Source organism: Triticum aestivum, chromosome 2D (genome assembly GCF_018294505.1).
Source record: "Triticum aestivum cultivar Chinese Spring chromosome 2D, IWGSC CS RefSeq v2.1, whole genome shotgun sequence".
NCBI lineage: Eukaryota > Viridiplantae > Streptophyta > Magnoliopsida > Poales > Poaceae > Triticum > Triticum aestivum.
In genome coordinates, this window is record NC_057799.1 from 9,539,118 (window position 1) to 9,559,299 (window position 20,182).

Here is a 20,182-nt window from a genome sequence, read left to right on the forward strand (position 1 = left end):
ACTGATTGGGTTCTGAAGAAACCAAAAGAGCTACTGTAGCTCTGAAAGATTACTGAAGCATGGAGCTGTGGTTCTCTTCATCACTGACGATGATACAAAAAAGAGGCACATATCATTTACTTACGATGACTTGTGCCCTGCTTCTCCACTGAAGTTCCTCTGGAAAAAAACCAAGCAAATTCCCACGTGTGTAATATGTAAATGGAGTCCAACAAAAGACAGTGCAAAGATGATTAGATATCATTTCTGAACGGTACAATAATGGATTTGGACCTACCATGAATATTACAGATAGTCAAATACTGGTCAGTCCATTCTTTTCCATGCTGCTTGAAAAGTTGACTGCTCCAGGTCCAGGTCTCCCAGCCACCAACCCACTCACCCACCCACCCAGTCGTCCAGCGATTCTTTGTTTAAACAAAACAGGCTGCCTGGAGCAGTTTATATCTTGCTAAGAGTCTCTTCAGGACTTGGCAGAGTCTCGTCAATCCCGGCCATGGAGATTGCCATATCAGCAGTTGCAAGTGAACTTGTGAGCCGGTTCATCTCCTTCCTGATGAACAAGTGCCACTCAAGCCATGCGCAGTCAGAGGAAAAGAAGGTGGAAAGGTTGCAGCATCTCCTAATGAGAGCTTGTACAATCGTCGAGGAGGCGGACACTCGATACATAACAAACTCCGGGATGATGATGCAGCTCAAGATGCTCTCGGAGGCCATGTACCGAGGTCACAGCCTCCTCGATGCCTCGAGGTACCGAGCCCTCCAAGACGGTGCGGGCTTCGACAAGGTTAGCAGCAATGACTCATCTAGCAACAGTTTGTATTTAGTCATTCCAGTCAAGCGTTCTCGAACAATGGCAGAGAAAGGCAACAAGGCCATGGGCCTCGACTCACATGGTGCTTTGGAAAGCTTAGAAATTGTTGTTGCAAACATGTCAGAGTTTGTTGTGCTTTTGGGTGGATGTGAGCGCATGTCGCGTAGGCCATATGATGTTTATCTTTACACCGACAACTTCATGTTTAGTCGACACGCTGAAAAGCAAAAGCTTTTGAGCTTTTTGTTGGAGCACAACGATCCTTCAGGTGATCATGCATTAGCCATTCTTCCGCTCATAGGTGGTGTCGCAGTTGGGAAGAAAACTTTGGTTGCTCATGTGTGTGGCGATGACAGGGTCCGTTCACGCTTCTCCTCTATTTTGCACTTGAATGGAGACAACCTTTTGGGGATACTTGGTGATGGGAGGGCCATGATTGAGATAATGTTGGTAGTTATTGATTTCACTTCTGATGTAGGTGATGATGACTGGAAAGTTTTTCACTCATTTCTCATAAGAATGGGCAGAGGAAGCAAGGTCATCATTGTAAGTAAGCTTAAAAGAATAGCCCGGTTTGGAACGGTGAAACCAATTTTACTAAGTGGGCTATCTCATGATGAGTTGACTTACCTTTTCAAGGCACTCGCCTTCGGAAGTATAGAGCCAGCAGAACATCCGCGGCTAGTACAAATAGCAGATGAATTTGCCATGGTGATTCATAGTTCGCAAGTTTCACTTGTGGCAACAAATATGTTCACGGATGTGTTAAGAAGCAACCTCGACGTTCAGTTCTGGCGTTGTATATTGGACAAGGTGGCAAGAATGGTTAAAAGAAACCGCTCCATTTATGGTTTGAACCCAACCATGCGTATAGAACAAGGCCATCCAGTGGACATAACAGACATTGCTTTGCATCCACTTAGCATGAAACCTTATAGTGATAATATTTCAATCAAGACGGAATTGCCAAGTGTGACATTTGGAGAACTTATAACAGATCCTACTGTTAGGCCCAAAGGAGACTTCACTCTAATTGCATGGGAATCAAGGATAGCCCCTCATAAATCATTTCCTAATTATGTTACAAGTCATGCTCAGGATACACATCAAAGTAGTGCCCTGCCAGGGAGGAAGCGACGAGGAGTGCCAATCTAATTTTATTTCAGAACTTGTTATGTAACTCTCGTTGTAATATTTTGATACATGACAATTTAACTAAATCTGTTACAGATCTCAAGTGACATACAGTGAACTTATATGTAAAATGTAAAAGGAGTCCACGAAAGATAATAAAATATACATTTTGTATGGAACGATAATCAATTTGGACCTACCTACCTACCTACTGTGAGTATTATAAATATTGGCCAACTTTTTTCATGCTGCTTGGAAAGTTGGCTTCTCCTTGTCACATCTTTGGACATTTTATTAAACTAGACAAGTATGCGTGTGTCACCAACCCACTTGCTGCAGTCAAATCATCCCTTGAGACTTTTCGATTTTGCCAATAGCTTTGCCAGACTTTTTAGAACGAAGACGCTAGGAGCGTCCGGCTTTAAATTAATAAAGCCCACAAGGAAACAGGCACAATGTCGGATATTCGGACATTACAGAACGAAGGCAAAAGCCAGGGCTACACACTAATACAGAAGTCTCGAAAGGGTTCAAAGCCTGGCAGCGAGCGGAATACAAGGCCGAAGCCCCATGGCCTGGAGCGCGCAGGCTCGCCAACAAAATGAACTGCCCACCATTAGGTAGGCAACACCGGCTCCCTAGCCTTCACATAGACCTGGTGCACACGGACTTGGGCAAGCTTCATGAGTTCAGTGTCCTTCTGCTTCGCCAACGGACTCCATTACTGTAAGAGGATAGAGCATTTGCGAATAATATTAGCCGGGTGCGTCGGGAACAGTCCTTCGATGGTAAGTTTGTTGCAAATAAGCCACAAGGACCATAGCATCGCCCCTATACTAGTCCAAAGCACCCTCTTGTGCTGACCCTGAACCGTGTCAAGGAGTTCCACAAGCTCGGAAGAGGAGCGCGGGTCCCAGGAGACCCCAGCCGCTTCGCGAACAGCGCTCCATGCGAACCGCGCGAGAGGACAGAGGAAGAAAACATGGTTTGCATTCTCGGGGTACCCACAGAGCGCGCACGGCCCTGTTGCCGTACCATTCCGTTTAGCAATATTAATGGAAGTAGGAAGACGGTCCCGGAACATTTGCCAAAGAAAAACTTTGATCTTCAACGGGACGCGTGCTTGCCAAAGACCTTTGACCTCTCTCTGTAGCGTCCCTTGGCATAGTTTGTGGTACAAGGACTTGACGGAGAACTTCCCAGATGCATTGAGGTGCCATGACACCCTATCATGCTCCTCAGTAAGCGCCACGGGGGACACTAGGTCCAGCAAAGAAACCCACTTTGCTGCTTCCTGCACGTTCAAGTTTCGGCATAAGGCAATGGCCTGTGGAGCCGCCAACGCCTCTGCCACCTTTTGGTTCGGCATCACCGCAAGGGCATATAACTCGGGGAAATCTTCCCAAAGTGGTCGAGTACCCACCCAGAAGTCTAACCAGAAACGGGTGGAGCGACCATTACCTACGGTGAATTTGGCCCCTTGATCAAAGGCGGGTCTGATGGCCTGCAAGTCTTGCCAGAAAGGGGAGCCCCTTGCTTCCCCTTCAAAAAAATTCCCGTTAGGAAAATACTTGGCCCGAAGGATATCAGCCCATAAGCCCGTCACCCCTTGCGAGAGCTTCCAGATCCATTTACACATGAGCGCAATATTCTGCAATCTGGTGTTAATGATCCCTAATCCTCCCAAGGATTTAGGCCTACATACCGCAGCCCATTTGACCATGTGGTGTTTGCGTTCGAGGCCCGACCCTTCCCAAAAGAAGCGGGCCCGCGGCGTGTCCAACTTGGCATGAACCCCTTCTGCCAAAAGGAACAGGCCGATAGCAAACATAGGTAGCAAGGAAAGGCTTGAGTTGGTGAGAACCAATCTTGCCGCGGAGGACATGAACTTGCCTCTCCAAGGGCTTACTTTCTTTCCCGCCTTCCCAGTTAAAGGAGCCCACTCATCTATCGTCACTCTTCGTGGCGCTAGTGGCAGGCCTAGGTACGTAAAGGGGAATTTTCCCACTTTAAAATTGAGAAGGTCTGCGATGCGATGCCCCTCCTCACTGTCTATCCCCATAGACAGCACTTCGCACTTGTGAAAATTAATTTTAAGACCAGAGATCAGTTCGAAACTCAGCAGCAGTGCCTTCACCGTTGCAATGCTATGATTGTCCGGCTGGAACAGTAGCAGGGTATCGTCTGCGTACTGTAAGTGCGAAATCCCCCCTGGGATGAGGTGGCCGACCACTCCCTTGATGTGGTCTGCCGCGGTCGCCCGTCGAAACAAAGCTGCGAGGGCATCTACCACAAAGTTGAACAGGAGCGGAGACATGGGGTCACCCTGACGCAGTCCCCTCTTGTTCCGGAAGAAGTTCCCTACTTCCCCATTGACCAAAATAGCGGTCTGGCCACCCGAGACCAGCTGCATGATTCGGTGCACCCACATGGCCGAGAAGCCTCGGCTTAGCAGGACCTGACGCAAAATGTTCCAATTCACGCGATCGTACACTTTGTCGAAGTACAATTTCAGGAGAATGGTCGGTTCCTTAGTACGTTTAAGTTCGTAGATGATCTCCTGAACCGCGAGGGAGCCCTCCAGGATGTTACGGCCGTGAATGAAAGCGGTTTGGGTGCGACTAATGGTACGTTGAGCGATCGGGACTAGGCGGGAGGTGGTGGCTTTGGAACAAATCTTGAACGGGATGTTGATAAGCGCGATAGGCCTAAACTGACGTATATTATCCGCACCTGCCACCTTAGGGATCAGCGAGAGGATCCCAAAATTGAGCCGAGAGATATCTACCGTTCCACGCATAAAACCGTTCCACACTTTGAACACTGGCCCTTGCAGGATTGACCAAAATTGTTTGAACATGGCAACAGGCCAGCCGTCCGGGCCTGGTGTTGTGTCTGTCTTCATGCTCCTAAGAGCCGCGTCGATTTCCTCGGGGAAAAAGGCGAGCCCCAGCTCCTCATTTTCCCGGTCGGTGACAAGCTGGGAAAGATCCCATAAGTCAGCGCGCACCCCAGCTCGCTGCTCTTCGCTCGTCCCCATAAGTTGGACGTAAAATTCGTAAACGTGGCGCATGATGGCCTCCTGCGCCAGCAACAACCCCTAATCTGATTGCAAGCGAAGGATCGCACATCTACGCCGTCTCCCGTTGCCGTAGGCATGGAAGTACTTCGTGTTAGCGTCCCCTTTAGGGATCCACTTTAGGCCTCCCCGACGCCTCCAGTACTCCTCTTCCGCATGAAGCAAGGATTGCACCTGGTTCTCCAACGCATAGCGACGAGCCCATTCCTGTTCAGAGAACGGCCGCGCATCCGCCTGTTGGTCGAGGCTCGCAATCTCGGCTAAAATACCCTCTCTTAGCGTTCTGTCCTGCCTGCCCAAGTTGCCCCCCAGCCCTTAAGGCTGGCCCGAAGGCGGCTCCCTGCCGCGATCCAGAAGTCCATGGGGCCCCTCTGGAAGCCCACCTGGCTAACGCAGGCGAGCCACTTCTCTCTAAATATGGAATAGAAGTCAGGATTTTCAAACCACGCCGTTTCGAAGAAAAACCGAGGGCTACGCCGAATCCTTTCCTCCCCTGAGGCTAGGATTAGTGGCACGTGATCCGACCCGATCCTGGTTTCAGCAACTAGCGAGCAAAGAGGGTACATCAATTCCCATTCGGGGAGAGATGAACACTCTGTCAAGCACCGAATGCACCGGGTCCAACTGTTTGTTCGCCCAAGTGTAGCATGCCCCTGACCTGGCTACTTTCCTAATAGCCATCGAAGCGATCGCGTTGTTGAACATGGCTACCCTGGTCCAGTTTATGTTACTATTATTTTTATCCGTTCCCGAGCGGATAAGATTAAAGTCTCCCCCGACCACCAGAGGAGTAAGCGCAGAGCTCACCGCGAGCACCTTCGCTTGCAGTTCGCCCAGAAACTCGGCCGAACGCGCGTGATCTGCCGGTCCGTAGACCTGGATCACCACCAGCTCCCTCTAAGACTGGAGGTGGCGAATGTGGCCGGCTAGGAAGAAGGTGCCCGCATCCCATGCTAGCACCTCATAGACTGCTTGGTCAAAACCTAGAAGCATGCCCCCTGAATGCCTAGTAGCAGCAAGGTGGTACCAGGAGAACCTCTCCAGGGGATCGATAGATAACAACTCGTGTTGACGAAAGTCAGTCTTGATGGTCTCCTACAAAGCTACGATATCTACCCCCTCTCTTAGCATGTATTCCTTCAACTGGGATCACCTGCCCGCATCTAAATGATTCTGTTACGAAGGCGGATGCCCTGCGAGGACACCACTTTTGCCTCGCGCCTCGTCTTGGCCCTGCAAGGCGAGGGAGGTGGGCAACCCCAGTTGCCAACACCACCTGATCGGGCCGAGTCGCTAGTGCTTGAGAGGCCCCTGCCTCCTGCACCAGCTGATCCGCGCGCGCAGCAGCCGCAGCTGCGATCGCCGCCTGCGCCTGCTTTGTCGCACGCAGCAGAGGCAACAGCTCGCGCATGCCCCCCGAGCACGACGCATCTACTCCACTCTCCCTCAGCACCTCATAAGATGATCATCAAAAAAAGACTGCAGAATCATAAAGCGTGCGGGCAGGGGCGTTTCCTGATATCTCGAGGTTCTTCTGCGCCTGAAGGAGTTGGGCCCGCCGCATCGCCAGCAGGCCAGCCTTGGCGGCCCTGGAGAGCGAGCTGGAGCGGGCCAGAGCCACGGCCACCACCTTGGAGCGCTTAGCCTGCACGATAGGGGCCGCCTTGGATGCCTCCTGGAACAGGACGTCGCCAACTGGCTGCGCAAGGGGGGCGGCGAGCGCCATCACCGTCTGGCGCGGAGTTGGCGGCGCACCCAGCTGCTCCATGGGCCTGATCCCGTCTGTGGCCACCTTGCGCCCCGCGAGCTTCTTGGACTGCCGCACGGATCCACTCTTGCTGCCGCCCTGCCCACCCGAAGCCGGCAACCCAGCCAAGGATGGGAGGATGGTGCTAGCAGACAGCTGCAGCGGCGTGCGCTCACCGGCTGGCACGCCTGTGTCACAGCACGCCGTGATCCCCTTGTCTAGCAAAGCCGCTGCATCGGGGAACGCCATCCCCAAGTTGGAGCCGTACTAGTTAGCCACTTCCACCTCCATCGCCACCGCCGCAGATGAGTCGAGAGCTTGACAATTCTGTGCCGTCGGAGCGCCCGCAACCCTGATGCCAAGCTTCTCACACGCTGCCGTGTCGATGGAGTCCTCCTCCATGCTCGCGTCGGGGTCCTTGTCATGATCCTTGTCTTGAGGCTTGTCCTTGTCACCGTTGTCCGGGCTCTTGTTGTTGTTAGGTGGAGGGGGAGGAGGCAGCGCCGGAGCCCCACGTCGGGGTGGAGCGAGCTCCGGCTCGAGCTTAATGAGGAAGCCCTCCCCGTTGAACCAAATCTGGACCGAGCCCCACATCTTCTCCGGCTTGCGGCAGACGAAGCACATCCGCACCGGGCCGGAGCGAATCAAAGTCAGTCATCCACCACCAAAGGGCGGCCCAGCATCGTCAGCCCCACCATCAGCATGTCCACCTTGCGGTGCTTGGGAGGGATGCCCCAGAGCTTCACCCATGCCTCGGGCATAGATTCCCCTTTGGGCACGTCGGCCACGGCATCGCGGATGAGGGCGGTGATGTTGTTGATGGACAGAAACAACTTTCCGCTGCGGGTCGCCATGCGCAGCATCGCCGGGTCCGGGAAGACCACTGAGTAGCTTTCGGCGTCGATTTGGGCCACCTGTTAGTCCCACACACCCTCAAACAGATGCGGCAACTCCACCTCCAAGACCTCCTTCGATAGCACGCCCGGGGCCGCGGAGAGAATGGCGGCGTTGATCCCGAAACCGCTCTGACCATCGTCAGCCTCGTCTGGAAGCTGCAGGCAGAAGAAGCCCCCTCCAGGGATGGCGTGCCCCATGGTCTGCAGCAAGAGGGGTTTGCCACGGGAAGGGCAGCAGGCCGAGCCATGGCCCTCCTGGGAGCAGAGAATGCAGAAGGGCGCGAACTTGCAGGAGCTCTGAAAGTGCCCCGCCCGGCCGCACTTGAAACACTCCCCGTCGTCCGGCCGCTTCCTCCCCCGAAATAGGCTCGGCCGCCGTGCCCTTGGAGGAAACCGCAGGCAGCACGGACGGCGGCTTGGAGCCCGACTGCCCCGCTGCCTTGTACTTCTTCTTCTTTTTCGCCGCAAAGGGGTCGCCGTACCGGTCACCTTGGAACTGCGGCATCTCCTCGATGCGCTTGAGCTCGAGCCCCTTCCTCTTGTGCTCTTCTTTCTTCCGCTTCTTGCACTCACGTTCCTTCAACCACCACGCCGGCGGCGGCCCCCAGCCACCCGACTCCCCATCGCGCGCCGCGCCCTGCGCCTTGGCCTGCGCCCGAAGCTCGCGCTCGCGGCCGCGCTCCACCGCGGGATCGAGAGGAGGAAGGGGGCGCTTGTCCGTCCGTCCGTCGGCCTTGGAACCCATGGCAACCACCTCGGCGAAGGAGCGCGCGAGGGGCGGCGGAGGGCGAGTAGGGAAGAGGGTGCGGGCGGAGTGGCCATAGCGTCGCGCCTCCGATCTGGTGGCTAGAAACCCTAGCGTCGGATCTAGGGTTCCTTTGGGCAGCTAGAGCTAGTTAAATACCCGCTCCGCTGGGCTTGGGCCAGGCGGGCCGTGAAGCCCACCCTCAGTCCCCTAAAGACCCTGGCAGAGCCGCCCCGGACTGACCGCTGCCACTTGGTCCGAAACCGAGCCAGTAGTGGGCCGAGCAGCATGGCGTCTCCCAGGCGCACCTGACCCCCCTGCTCCGGTGCCCCAACCCTAGAGCCGGGCGATCCCGAAGCCGCTGCCGCCCCCAAGACCGCCGTCGCCAGCGCAGCAGCCAACCCTGGGCCCTGCGAAGCGGCCCGGAGCAGGAGAGCCTCCTCCGCATCCGGGGCTGCTAGATCAACCAACAGCGGACGCAGGGTCGTCGACCTAGCAGCACAACGCGCCACCCCCGCCTGAGATCTACGCCGACGAGGGCCACGACCTCCTGGCGCGAACGCACGCCGCCGGCTGGAGTGGAGCGAACCCCCGAGCTCCTCCGCCCTGGCTACGAAATCCCCCACCGAGCACTGGGACGGGCCGCGAGCCGTCCCCTCACCATCGTCGACGCCATCCACCTCTTCCTCGGACTCCTCCCCTACCAGAGCCCAAAAGCGACTACCGGACCAGCTGCCTGTGCCCGCCGGGGCAACCCTGCGCCCCTCCCTGAGAGCAGGACACGCCGGCACCGCGCCCGACTGGACCAGCGTCCACTCCGCCGCGCCCTGCCGGCCTGCCTCCGCCGCGCCCGTGTCGCACTCACCATCGCCTCCCGGGTCGCCGCTCCGTACAGGAGCCGTTGGAGGCATCTTTTCTCCTGGGTGTGTTCTTGTCTCTGCCAGACTTGGCAGAGGCCAGTCTAGTTAAATTTGTCCACAAACGGCCAACCACTTACACCATCAATCCTGGCCATGGAGGTTGCCATGTCTGCAGTTGTAGGTGAACTCGTGAGCCAGTTCAACTCCTTCCTAATGAACAAGTGCAAGTCCTTGAGGCATGCCCAATCAGAGGAGGAGAAGGTGTTGGAGAGGTTACAACACCTGCTGATGAGAGCTGACACCATCGTTGAGGAGGCGGACAGACGATACATAACCAACTCCGGGATGATGATGCAGCTCAAGACGCTCTCAGAGGCCATGTACCGAGGATATGGTGCTCTGGACAACTCGAGGTACCGTGCCCTCCAAGACAACGGAGGCTTCGACGAGGTTAGCATCAATGACTCATCTGGAAGCGGATTGTATTTAGTCAAGCGCTGTCGAACAACAAATGATAAGGCCACATGCCTCGAGTCACATGATGCCTTGGAAAGTTTAGAAATTGCTATTGCTAACATGGCAGAATTTATTGTTCTTCCCAGTGGATGCGAGCGCATGTACCGTAGGCCATATGATGTTTATCTTTACACCGACAACTTCATGTTCGGCCGACACACTGAGAAGCAAAAGCTCTTGAGCTTCTTGTTGCAGCACAACGACCCTACTAGTAATCATGCACTGGCAGTTCTTCCGATCATAGGTGGTGTTGGAGTTGGAAAGAAAACATTGGTTGCTCATGCGTGTGGGGACGAAAGGGTTCGCTCACGCTTCTCCTCCATTTTCCAATTGAATGGAGATAGCCTCTTGACGATACTTGACAATGGAAAGACTATGGAAGGAATGATGTTGGTAGTTATTGAGTATGCTTCTGATGTAGATGACGATGAGTGGAAAAGATTTCACTCGTTTTTCATAAGAATGGGCAAAGGAAACAAGATCATCATCATAAGTAAACTTAAAAGATTAGCCCGGTTTGGATCGGTGAAACCAATTTTCCTTACTGCTATGTCTTATGATGAGTTGAGGTACCTTCTCAAGACACTGGCATTGGGAAGTGTAGACCCTACGGAACATCCACGGCTAGTACAGATAGCAGATGAATTTGCCATGTTAGTGCACAATGCTCAATGTTCACTTACCTCAGCAAATGTGTTCGCAGATATGTTGAGAAAGAATCTCCATATTCAGTTTTGGCGTAGCATATTGGACAAGGGAATAAGATATGTTAAAAGAAATCTCTCCAGATATAGCAGTGTCGACTCGGCCATACTTATACAACAAGGCCATCCAGTGGTTGTAACGGACCTTGCTTTGGATCCACTTAGCGTGAGACCTTATACAAATAATGTTTCAAGCAAGAAACTGCCAAGTGCGACATTTGGGGAACTTCTAACAGACCCTACCGTTGGACGAAAAGGAGACTTTATTATAGTTTCATGGGAATCAAGGATACCGCCTCATAATTCATTTGCTTGTTTTGCTACAAGTCATGCTCAGGACACACATGAAGGTTGTACCTTGCCAGGGAGGAAGCGACGTGGAGAGCCAATTTAATTATGATTGAAAACTTGTGTAATTTAACTCTTGTTGTATTTTCTGATACATGAGAAACGTATGCATTGGCATGGCCATATAAAGTATTTTATGGAGTGGTTATATACCATTCGACTAAACATATGAGAGATCTCGGACTCTCGGTTGAGATCACAGTATGCCTCTACAGAATTAGATTAGATTATGTGAACTACTATGAGCCGGGATCCTTCCCACAGTAGTGCCTCCCCAACATCCACAGACTTAGCCAGATTTTAGAGAAGGAAACCAGTTTAAATTCAAATTACCGAGGATAACGAAGAACTGGCAGAGCACCGCCGCCGCGCAGTTTGCCGTCGGCGAGGCTCCCACGCGCGGCGTGATCCCTTGCGGATCTCCGCACTTGACTTGAGCCAGCACCATGGCTCCGCGAGAGGTGCGGCAACGGTGCTAGGTGCTCGGCTGCGCGGCTCGCCGGTGGACTCAGCGCTGCCGCCGCCATGGTGGTTTGTGGAAGGAGAAAATCTTATACGACCTGGTTGTACGTATCCTCTCATGAGACCCCATCGATGATATGACACGTGGCTTCACAAATCTCAAAGCAGAAGACGATGCGTTCTTTGTTGCTTTGAGATTTGTGAAGCCACGTGTCATCTAATCGATGGGGTCTCACGAGACGGTGTGTACGACCAGGTCGTATAAGATTTTCTTCCAAGAGATTGGGGCTCGATTCATCGTCGCCGGTAGGCACCGACCATTGGGCCCAACTGGAGTACGGCCTTTGTTGGCTAGGTCCCACACGTCATAGGTACTCTTGAAATTCTTCAAGCCAAGAAATGGACTCCGACTCCAGTTTTCCTAGGCACAAGCGCCATTTTCTTTTTGAAATGAAATTAATGAACCTTTCAAAAAATCACACATTTCGTGATTGACTCCAAGATTTTCACTACAAATACATTATTTATAACTTGATTCTTCTTCTATTTTAGAGCAGTACTCTCTCCGTCCCATATTAGTTTTCTTATGTTTCACTACAAATACATTATGTATAACATGAAGTCGGCTTACATGTTCTTTTTGCAGGGCTTGTCATCATTATAGAATGGCTTCTTGTTGAACCTCTTATCATCCTTCTTTTCTTTCTTGTCATTCTTTAAAGCATGCTTGATGTCAGGGGCATAGCCAGGCCCCAGGCTACTAGGGCCATGGCCTGGGATGTGGCTCTATGATCCCTTGTATACTGTAGCTATTTTCGGTATAGCCGTCGTAGGTACTGTAGCTACGAGGGCTGGCCCAGGGCATAGCCCAGTCCTGGCTACGCTATTGGTTGACATTGAAGTGGTCCAGATTGCCACAATTGTATCAATACATATCAATGGTCTTCTTGTTCTTGTTGGAGTAACTCTTACTCCCTTGAACTTTGTTCTTGCCCATCATCTTGCCATATGTTTTCACTATGAGAGTCATCTTGTTCATTCCTTCCTCCTTGGAGTAGGTTGATTTTCTTCTAATTCTCCGCTCGATCTTGAACATGTACGAGATTGGCTTTGGGTCAAAGGTTTCATAGAGCATTAGCACACATCTTCTCAACGGTCCTTGCCATGTTCCTATGAGTGACAAACCATAGCGAGAAGATCATCGGAGGTGAGTGTCTGGTAATTAATCTCGTTGTTGTTCAGTGTGGAACACCATGCTTGCATAAGTTGGCATAATCGACGGGATCCAATTCTCAGCAACAAAGACATCATTCATCTAGTCAAACTTGTATCCTTCGATCTCAATGACAAGATCGTTGTGTCTAGTATATAACTCTTGAGGCGACTCATCTTCTATCATGGCAAACAAGTCCACTTCCCTCTTCAATATTGATAGGTTTGTGGAACTTGATGCATGAGTTATGAGCTTTTCTAACTCTCTTAGCAGTGTCATGTGCATATCTCGTTAAAGATAGTCAGGAGACAAACATAGTTAAATATTTTCTAATTATATTCGAGTAACCGTGTATACTTGTGTTCGTGCGGTACAACGGCTAGTTGAGATACTTAGGGCCTCTTTTATTCATATAGGTAAAGTGGAGGGAAACCATAAGAATAGGATATTTAATTTCAAAGGAGCGAAGCATAGGAAAAAATTGAGTTAAGTTATGTGGGCTAAAAATGCCACATTATGGGCACCGGCGCAATTAGGCCTAAACCTTGTGGGCCTGGAATGTTGTGGTTAGTCTAAAAAAAAGACTCTAGTCTATTGGGCCTAGTTGTCTCTCCTTCCCGTCGGCAGCGGCGGCGGCGCGTCGATCTCTCCGATAGGATCGCGGCGGTGTGAGATCTTGGGCATGAAGATTGCGGAGGCTGCACATTTCTTGGCGCCCCCACGACCTTGCAGCTAGCCGGGCGCTTCTCCGACCTCTACAAAGCAAGTCCGGCGAGGAGGATGTTTGCCCGCGGCCGCACTGGTCGAGGAAGTATGGTGCGCCCTTCACTTTGAATCTGTAGTTTGCTTTGCAGTTCAATTTTAGGCACGAACTTTCATCCCTTTTGCAAACAAACCGCGTCGATTAAAATCTGTAGCTTTTCAATTGGCTGGAAAATTGTGAAGTCCACTTGCAGCCGGCCACTAGATTGGATCTCCTTAAACAATTTTTTGGTCAGAAGTACTCAGAACCTTCTCACATGTCAAGCAAATTTTCAATAGTATTTTGGTCCAATCAGATAAGGGCAGAGAGAGCAAGTGGAACTTTGTAAAACCTTTGCGCATTCAGATCAATAGCTAGCGACTAGTACTATACTTGAAGACTTGAGAACAGATGAATGAAGGCTTCCTTTGCTCTCAAGCTAACCCCATCCCTATCGCACCGCATCACATGGGCTTAATGATGACATCATTTGCATAGTACTCTCTCCGTCTGACAAAGTTTGTCCCAAGCTTGTCCCTCAAATGGATGTATCTAGCACTAACTTGATGCTAGATACATCCATTCGAGGGACAAACTTTTTTGGACAGAGGGAGTAGTTGTTAAATAATACGTGTACCCCTCCTTCCCACAATATAAAATTGTTTTTCAGACTTTGTTAGCTTGAAAACCGATCTTATATTATGGGTGGAGGGAGTAGAATGGGGCATCTTGCTAGCATCATATAGTAAATTAACTGTGATTATCTAGCTAGTTAGCTTTTTTAACCAATACCTTGCTGTTAGGGTATCTACATCCAGGATTGACAAATTTGTCCCCTACATACATCCGCGGATAACATGGGCTCACATCTCATATATCCTGCCCGCAGTCGACCCTTCATTTAGCATCCCTCAAATCTATACAAATCCGTGCACATAGGAATTAAGAGCATACATAGAACATAGTGGATTCATCCACATTTCATAGGACAACCAAAAGATCATCATCTTCGGACAACCAAAAGGGTAGAAAGTTCATCACATAGATATATACACGAATTTAAAAACATGACAAGACACAATTCACCAGCGCGGCACCTTCCCCTCCCCTTGTCGTCTCGCCGGTGGCAGTTGTAGTACGTGGAAAAGACGGGTAGGGTCAGCGTCAGAGGGGCCGTCAGAGTCGGAGGAGCTGTAGTCGGTGACAAAGGAGTGGACTAGGTGCAGGGCGGGCTGGCGAGACGTCTGACCGCGCGGACCTGGTCTATAGCGAGGCAGGCAGGCTTTGGCCGCGGCCACCTCTTTATCAGTGGCCATCTGCTGTGACGCCTTGATGCCCATCTACAAGGCTTGCGCGTTCTTGTGGCAGTGGGCGGTGTCCGTCTACGCGCTGGTCAACAAGCGGTTATGGACCTCATGAAGGAGCTTGTCCTCTTTGTCGTAGGACGACAAGCGGTTCATGGGGGGACAACCGCATCTGCTAGATTTGGTAGCTGCCTTTCGTACCTTCTCCCAGGCGAGCTGAGTCGAGGCCCGCGCCTCTGATAGGAGCTAGGGTTCTACCCTGTCTACGGTGTAGCCTGTAGGGGAAAGAGGGAGGAGGGCGAGGGCTGGTGCGCGGTGGCCGGCGGCGAGGCGCCGTCCTTGCGGCGAGTGCGGCGGCGGCAGAGACAGGAGGCGGCTAGGGTTTAGGGTTTCCGGCTCCTCAGGGAGCCGGGCAATAGAATTGTCTTATTGCTTAATTTTGAAAATAGTCTTACAACTTGTTTATATAACCATGACGTGAAATAAAACTAAAATAACTTGTGGGCTAAGCCTGCCCCGTGGGCCTCCTACGGGCATAAGTCTGCCCGGTCATAACATCTCTCCCCGTCTACGCAAACAACTCGTCCTCGAGCTCGAAGTCTGGGTAGTGTTGGCGGAACTCCTCGCGCTGCTCCCAAGTGGCGTCCTCTGCCGGAAGTCCAGCCCACTGAATCAACACGTACCATGCTCCGCGACGTAGCTGGGCTTGCAACACCTTCTCCAGTCCTGGAAGAAGACGCCCGTCGGCGGTCGGAGGAAGCGCGGGAGGAGCCGCAGGTGGCTCCCCACGAAAAGGCTTGAGCAGCCCCACATGGAAGACATCGTGGATGGGCGCACCCGCCGGAAGCTGAAGGCGATAAGCCACCTTCCCGATGCGCTCTAGGATAACAAAGGGTCTGGCATAGCGAGGACCCAGCTTCCCCTTCGCGCGTGGGTCCAGTGACTGCGTAGAGCGGTGAAGAAGACGCAGCCACACCCAATCTCCCACCGCGAACTCCGCCTCGCGATGGTGGCCGTCGTAGTAGTGTTTGGCCAACTGCTGGGCCTGAAGGAGGCGTTGCCGGACTTCCGCCAGCATTTCGTCACGGCTCCGCAGAAGATCCCCGGCCGCCTCGGTCCGCGTCGTGGCCGGATCAACAGGTAGGATCGCCGGAGGAGCCGGCCGTAAACCACCTGAAATGGCGTGGCGCGGAGGGCGGAGTGATAGGAGGTGTTGTAGCAGTACTCCGCCCACGAGAGCCAGTCCACCCATGCGCAAGGTCGATCACCTGTGACACAACGCAAATACATGGCAATCACCTTGTTGACGACCTCGGACTGGCCGTCCGTCTGATGGTGGAAGGCCGTGCTCAGGCGGAGCTTCACGCCCACCATCCGGAAGAGATCGCGCCACACGTGCCCCATGAACACGCGGTCCCGATCGCTGACGATCGAAGAGGGAAACCCGTGGAGGCGGACGATACTGTCGAAGAAGGCCCGGGCGACGGACGCCGCCGTGTAGGGATGACCAAGCGCGATGAAGTGAGCATACTTGGAGAAGCGGTCGACCACCGTGAGAATGACCGACTTGCCGCCCACCTTGGGGAGGCCCTCGATGAAGTCCATGGAAATGTCCGCCTAGAACTGAGATGGCACCTCCAAAGGCTGGAGCAAACCAGCCGGCCTCAGAGTCTCCGTCTTGTTACGCTGGCACGTCACAGAAGACCGCACCCAGTCACAGACAGGGCACGATCACCCGAAATGTAGAAGTCGACGCGGAGACAAGAGGGTTTTCTGCACACCCTCATGGCCCGCCGAGTGAGCCAGCAGCAGCACCTGGTGACGGAGATCGTCGTGCACGGGAACGAAGACCCGGCGCCCATGGAGGAGCAACTCGTTGGCGAGGCGCCACGGCTCCTCCAGCTCAGCCGCAGTCAGCTGCTGCCGAAGAAGGAGCGCTTCTGGCGCGGCCGCAGTCGCCCATCGGGTGTCGATGAAGAGGGCGAAGGAGGGCCCGAGCGGATGCAGAATGCCGCCCCCTCAGAGCCACCGATGGCGGTGTCGGCGTCACGCCGAGACAGGGCGTCGGTGACGGTGTTAAGGCGGCCCGGACGATACTCGACGGTGAAGTCAAAGCCGAAGAGCTTACTGATCCACTCGTGCTGCGGCACGGTAGATAGCCTCTGGTCCAGTAAAAACTTGAGGCTGTAGTGGTCCGTATGGATCCGGAAAGACTGACCCCACAGATAGGGCCGCCAGTGACGCACCACCTGCACCAAGCCAATAAGCTCGCACTTATAGGCCGCAAGCTTAAGGTGGCGCGTGGCAAAGGGCCTGCTGAAGAAGGCGAGGGGTCCATCGCCCTGATGAAGGACTGCGCCGAACCCCGCACCGGAGGCGTCGCAGTCGACGGTGAACGGGCGATCGAAGTCAGGCATCTACAGGACGGGACCCGTCATGAGGGCCCCCTTGAGGGCCTCGAATGTCGTGGTCGCGTCCTTATCCCAAGCAAAGGCGTCGCGACGGAGCAGGCGCGTGAGCGGGGACGCGACGAGGCCGAACTCCCGGATAAATTTCCGGTAGTACCCCGCGAGCCCAAGAAGCCCGCGAAGTTGCCCGTGATGACTGCGGAATCGGCCAGGCGGCGACGGCCGCCACCTTGTTGGCGTCCATGGCCACCCGCTCGGCCGAGATGACATGACCGAGGTTGGCGACGGAAGGCGTCCCGAACGAGCACCTCGAGCGCTTAAGATGAAGATGGTGCACTCGAAGCTCGTTGAAGACAATGGCGACGTGCTGAAGATGCTCCGCCCACGAGGCACTGTAGATCAGAATATTATCAAAGAAAACGAGCACAAACCGACGCAAGTAGGGGCGGAGGACGTCGTTCATCAAAGCCTGGAATGTCGCCGGGGCATTGGAGAGCTCGAACGGCATGACCAAGAACTCGAAGTGGCCGTGGTGGGTTCGAAACGCCGTCTTGGCGATATCATCCGGGTGCATCCGCACCTGATGGTAGCCCGACCGTAGGTCGAGCTTGGTGAAGAAGCGCGCCCCATGTAGCTCGTCCAGGAGCTCATCGACCACCGGGATAGGAAACTTATCTTTGAGTGTCATGGCGTTAAGGGCGCGGTAGTTGATGCAGAAGTGCCACGTGTCGTCCGACTTACAGACGAGGAGGACCGGCGGCGAGAACGGTGAGGTGGAGATCCGGATGATGCCCAAGGCGAGCATGAGTGCGCACTGCCGCTCCAGCTCGTCCTTCTGTAGCTGAGGATACCGTTAGGGCCGTACTACCGCAGGTGCCGAGCCCGGCAGAAGATGAATACGGTGGTCGTAGACCCGGGCCGGCGGAAGACCCTGTGGCTCATCGAAGAGGTCATGGTGCTGCTGCAGGAGGTGATCCAACAGAGGATGCTCGGTCTCGGTGGTGGCCGCGGCCAGCTGGAGCTGGGGCGTCGCTGGCGAGGCGCCTCCAATGCCCTCCCACTAGACGCGGCGGCCGAGATGCCAGAATGTCATCATCAGGGCATTGAAGTCCAAGAGGATGGGACCGAGAGTCCGCAAGAAGTCGACGACGAGGACGAAGTCGAAGCAGCCCAAGTCGATGCCGGCGCACGTGATGGTGAAGTGCTCGTCGACGATAGTGATGGGCATGTCCCGCGCGAGCCCATGACACCGGAGGCGGTCGCCGTTTAGCCACGGTGACCCGAAGTTGCTCCCCGCATGTCGGCTGAAGCGCTAAGCGCCGCATGGTGGCCTCAGGCAGGAAGTTATGCGTGGAGCCTGTATCTAGGAGGGCCACCAGATGCTCGCCGTGAATCGTCACCGGTAAGAGCATAGTCCGCTCGTCGCGGATGCCGGCCAGCGCATGGAGCGAGACGACGAGGGCCGTCGCCGGAGCGGGCGCAGGCGCGGGCTCCGCTGCGGTGGGTTCGCCGAGCCCTTTGACGGGTGTGTCCTCCTCGACATAGTCAGCCGTCTCCAAGTAGAAGAGGCGCGGGCAGACATGGCCGGACGTGTAGGGCGCATCGCAGTTAAAGCAAAGCCCCAGGCGCCGGCGCTCGAGCTGCTCTGCCTGAGAGGGCCGACGAAAAGGCCGCGTCGCTGCCGGGGTGTCTACTGGCGAAGCGGCCGGATGCGCAGGTGCTGTCGGGGGTGGTTCGGGGGGCTGTCGGCCCCCGCGAGGCGGTGGCGCCGGCTGCAAAACCTGGGAGCGATGCTCGAAAGCCCGAGCATAGTACATGGCCGTCTGAAGGTCCTGGGGCCCCCTCAGCTCGACGTCCACGCGGATGTGGTCTGGGAGGCCGCCGACGAAGACCTCGGCCTGCTGTAGTGCCATCACACCCGGCGCATGACACGCCAGGGCCTGGAAGCGGTCGGCAAAATCCTGCACCGTGGAGGTGAAGGGTAGGCGGCCCAACTCTGCCAGGCGGCTCCCGCGGATCGGTGTCCCAAAACGAAGGAGGCATAGCTCGCGAAAGCGCTCCCACGGGGGCATGCCGCCCTCGTCCTGCTCGAGGGCGTAGTACCACGTCTGTGCTGCACCGCGGAGGTGGTAAGAAGCCAGCCAAGTGCGATCTGACCCGAGCGTGCGCTGTCCGCGGAAGAACTACTCGCACTGATTGAGCCAGTTGAGGGGATCCTCCGTGCCGTCATAAGTGGCGAAGTCAATCTTGGCGAACCGTGGCGGCGTCTGGGTCGAAACGCCATGGCCGATTGGCTAGGCGGTGTGGAGCAGCAACGACGACGGCGCCCGGTCGATGGTGGGGCAGCCAGCGTAGGGGCCCGCAGAGCCGGACGGGTCACCGGACTACAGCGTGGGTATCGGTGGATCCCCGGCCTCCATGCAGACTGGCGGTGGCGCCTTCCCGGTCAGCCAGGCCGGAATCGGGGACGGCGACAGCGGAAAACGGACGTGCTAGATCGAAAGACCTCCCGGTGTGGACAGCCCCAGTCCGGAGCTGGGCGGCGGGGCCGCTGACAGCGGGGGCGGCTACTGGACTGGCGCGGAAGGTGCAGGTGGCGCGGCGAGGGCCGGCGCTAGCCACTGCGGCCACTGCGGCGTGGTGGCGGCCGCGGGAGGCGCGAGTGGCGCGGCGAGGGCCGGCGCAGGCCACTGCGGCGCTGTGGCGGACGACGGCTGGGTCCCGGCGAGCACCGCGGGTACCGAGTACCAGGGTAGGGCGGGCGGTCCGGAGGAGGTGGACGGCGGCAGAGGTGGCGGCGGCCCGTACAGACTGCCCAGAAACAGCCGGATGCCCTGGACAACGGTGACCAGATCGTTGAGGACGCCGGTCATCTCCGCCGGGGAGTATACCAGCGGCGCGGTGGAGGGTGATGGCGGCGGACCCGTGGAGGGAGGCGGCGACTGGCCGGTAGAGGCGCCGGCGGTGGAACCCATCAGCGCAGTGGAGAGGCCCATCGGCGCCCTGGAGAGGATTGGCGATGACGCGGCGGCGGCGGTGGTGGGCAGCGGCGGAATTGGTGGTGGTGAAGACATGGTCGAACCCTAGCTAGCTGATACCAAGGTGATAGGAGCTAGGGTTCTACCCGGTCTAGGGTGTAGCCTGTAGGGGAAAGAGGGAGGAGGGTGAGGGCTGGTGCGCGGCGGCAGGCGACGCGGCGCCGTCCTTGCG

General features: G+C 55.0%; 2 protein-coding genes across 4 annotated transcripts; both read left to right on the forward strand.

Moving 5' to 3' along the window:
• The first annotated feature begins 462 nt into the window (after positions 1-462).
• On the forward strand, positions 463-2,057 carry LOC123048204 (uncharacterized). 3 transcript variants are annotated; one of them, XM_044471353.1, is made up of 2 exons: positions 463-1,360; positions 1,454-2,057. In XM_044471353.1, the coding sequence occupies exons 1-2, from the start codon at positions 497-499 to the stop codon at positions 1,967-1,969; spliced, it is 1,380 nt and encodes a 459-aa protein (XP_044327288.1). In that variant the 5' UTR covers positions 463-496; the 3' UTR covers positions 1,970-2,057. The 3 variants fall into 3 exon arrangements, with proteins under 3 accessions (XP_044327288.1, XP_044327289.1, XP_044327287.1); XM_044471354.1 differs by having other exon boundaries at positions 463-787; positions 1,293-1,506; XM_044471352.1 differs by having other exon boundaries at positions 463-2,057.
• Positions 2,058-9,428: 7,371 nt separating this feature from the next.
• On the forward strand, positions 9,429-10,889 carry LOC123055457 (putative disease resistance RPP13-like protein 1). The gene has a single exon (XM_044479476.1). It carries the CDS (start codon positions 9,429-9,431, stop codon positions 10,887-10,889), a length of 1,461 nt encoding a protein of 486 aa, XP_044335411.1.
• The last annotated feature ends 9,293 nt before the right edge of the window (positions 10,890-20,182 follow it).

Coding starts and splice junctions, on each gene's coding strand:
- LOC123048204 (XM_044471352.1), top strand. CDS start 497: ATGGAGATTGCCATATCAGCAGTTGCAAGTGAACTTGTGAGCCGGTTC.
- LOC123055457 (XM_044479476.1), top strand. CDS start 9,429: ATGGAGGTTGCCATGTCTGCAGTTGTAGGTGAACTCGTGAGCCAGTTC.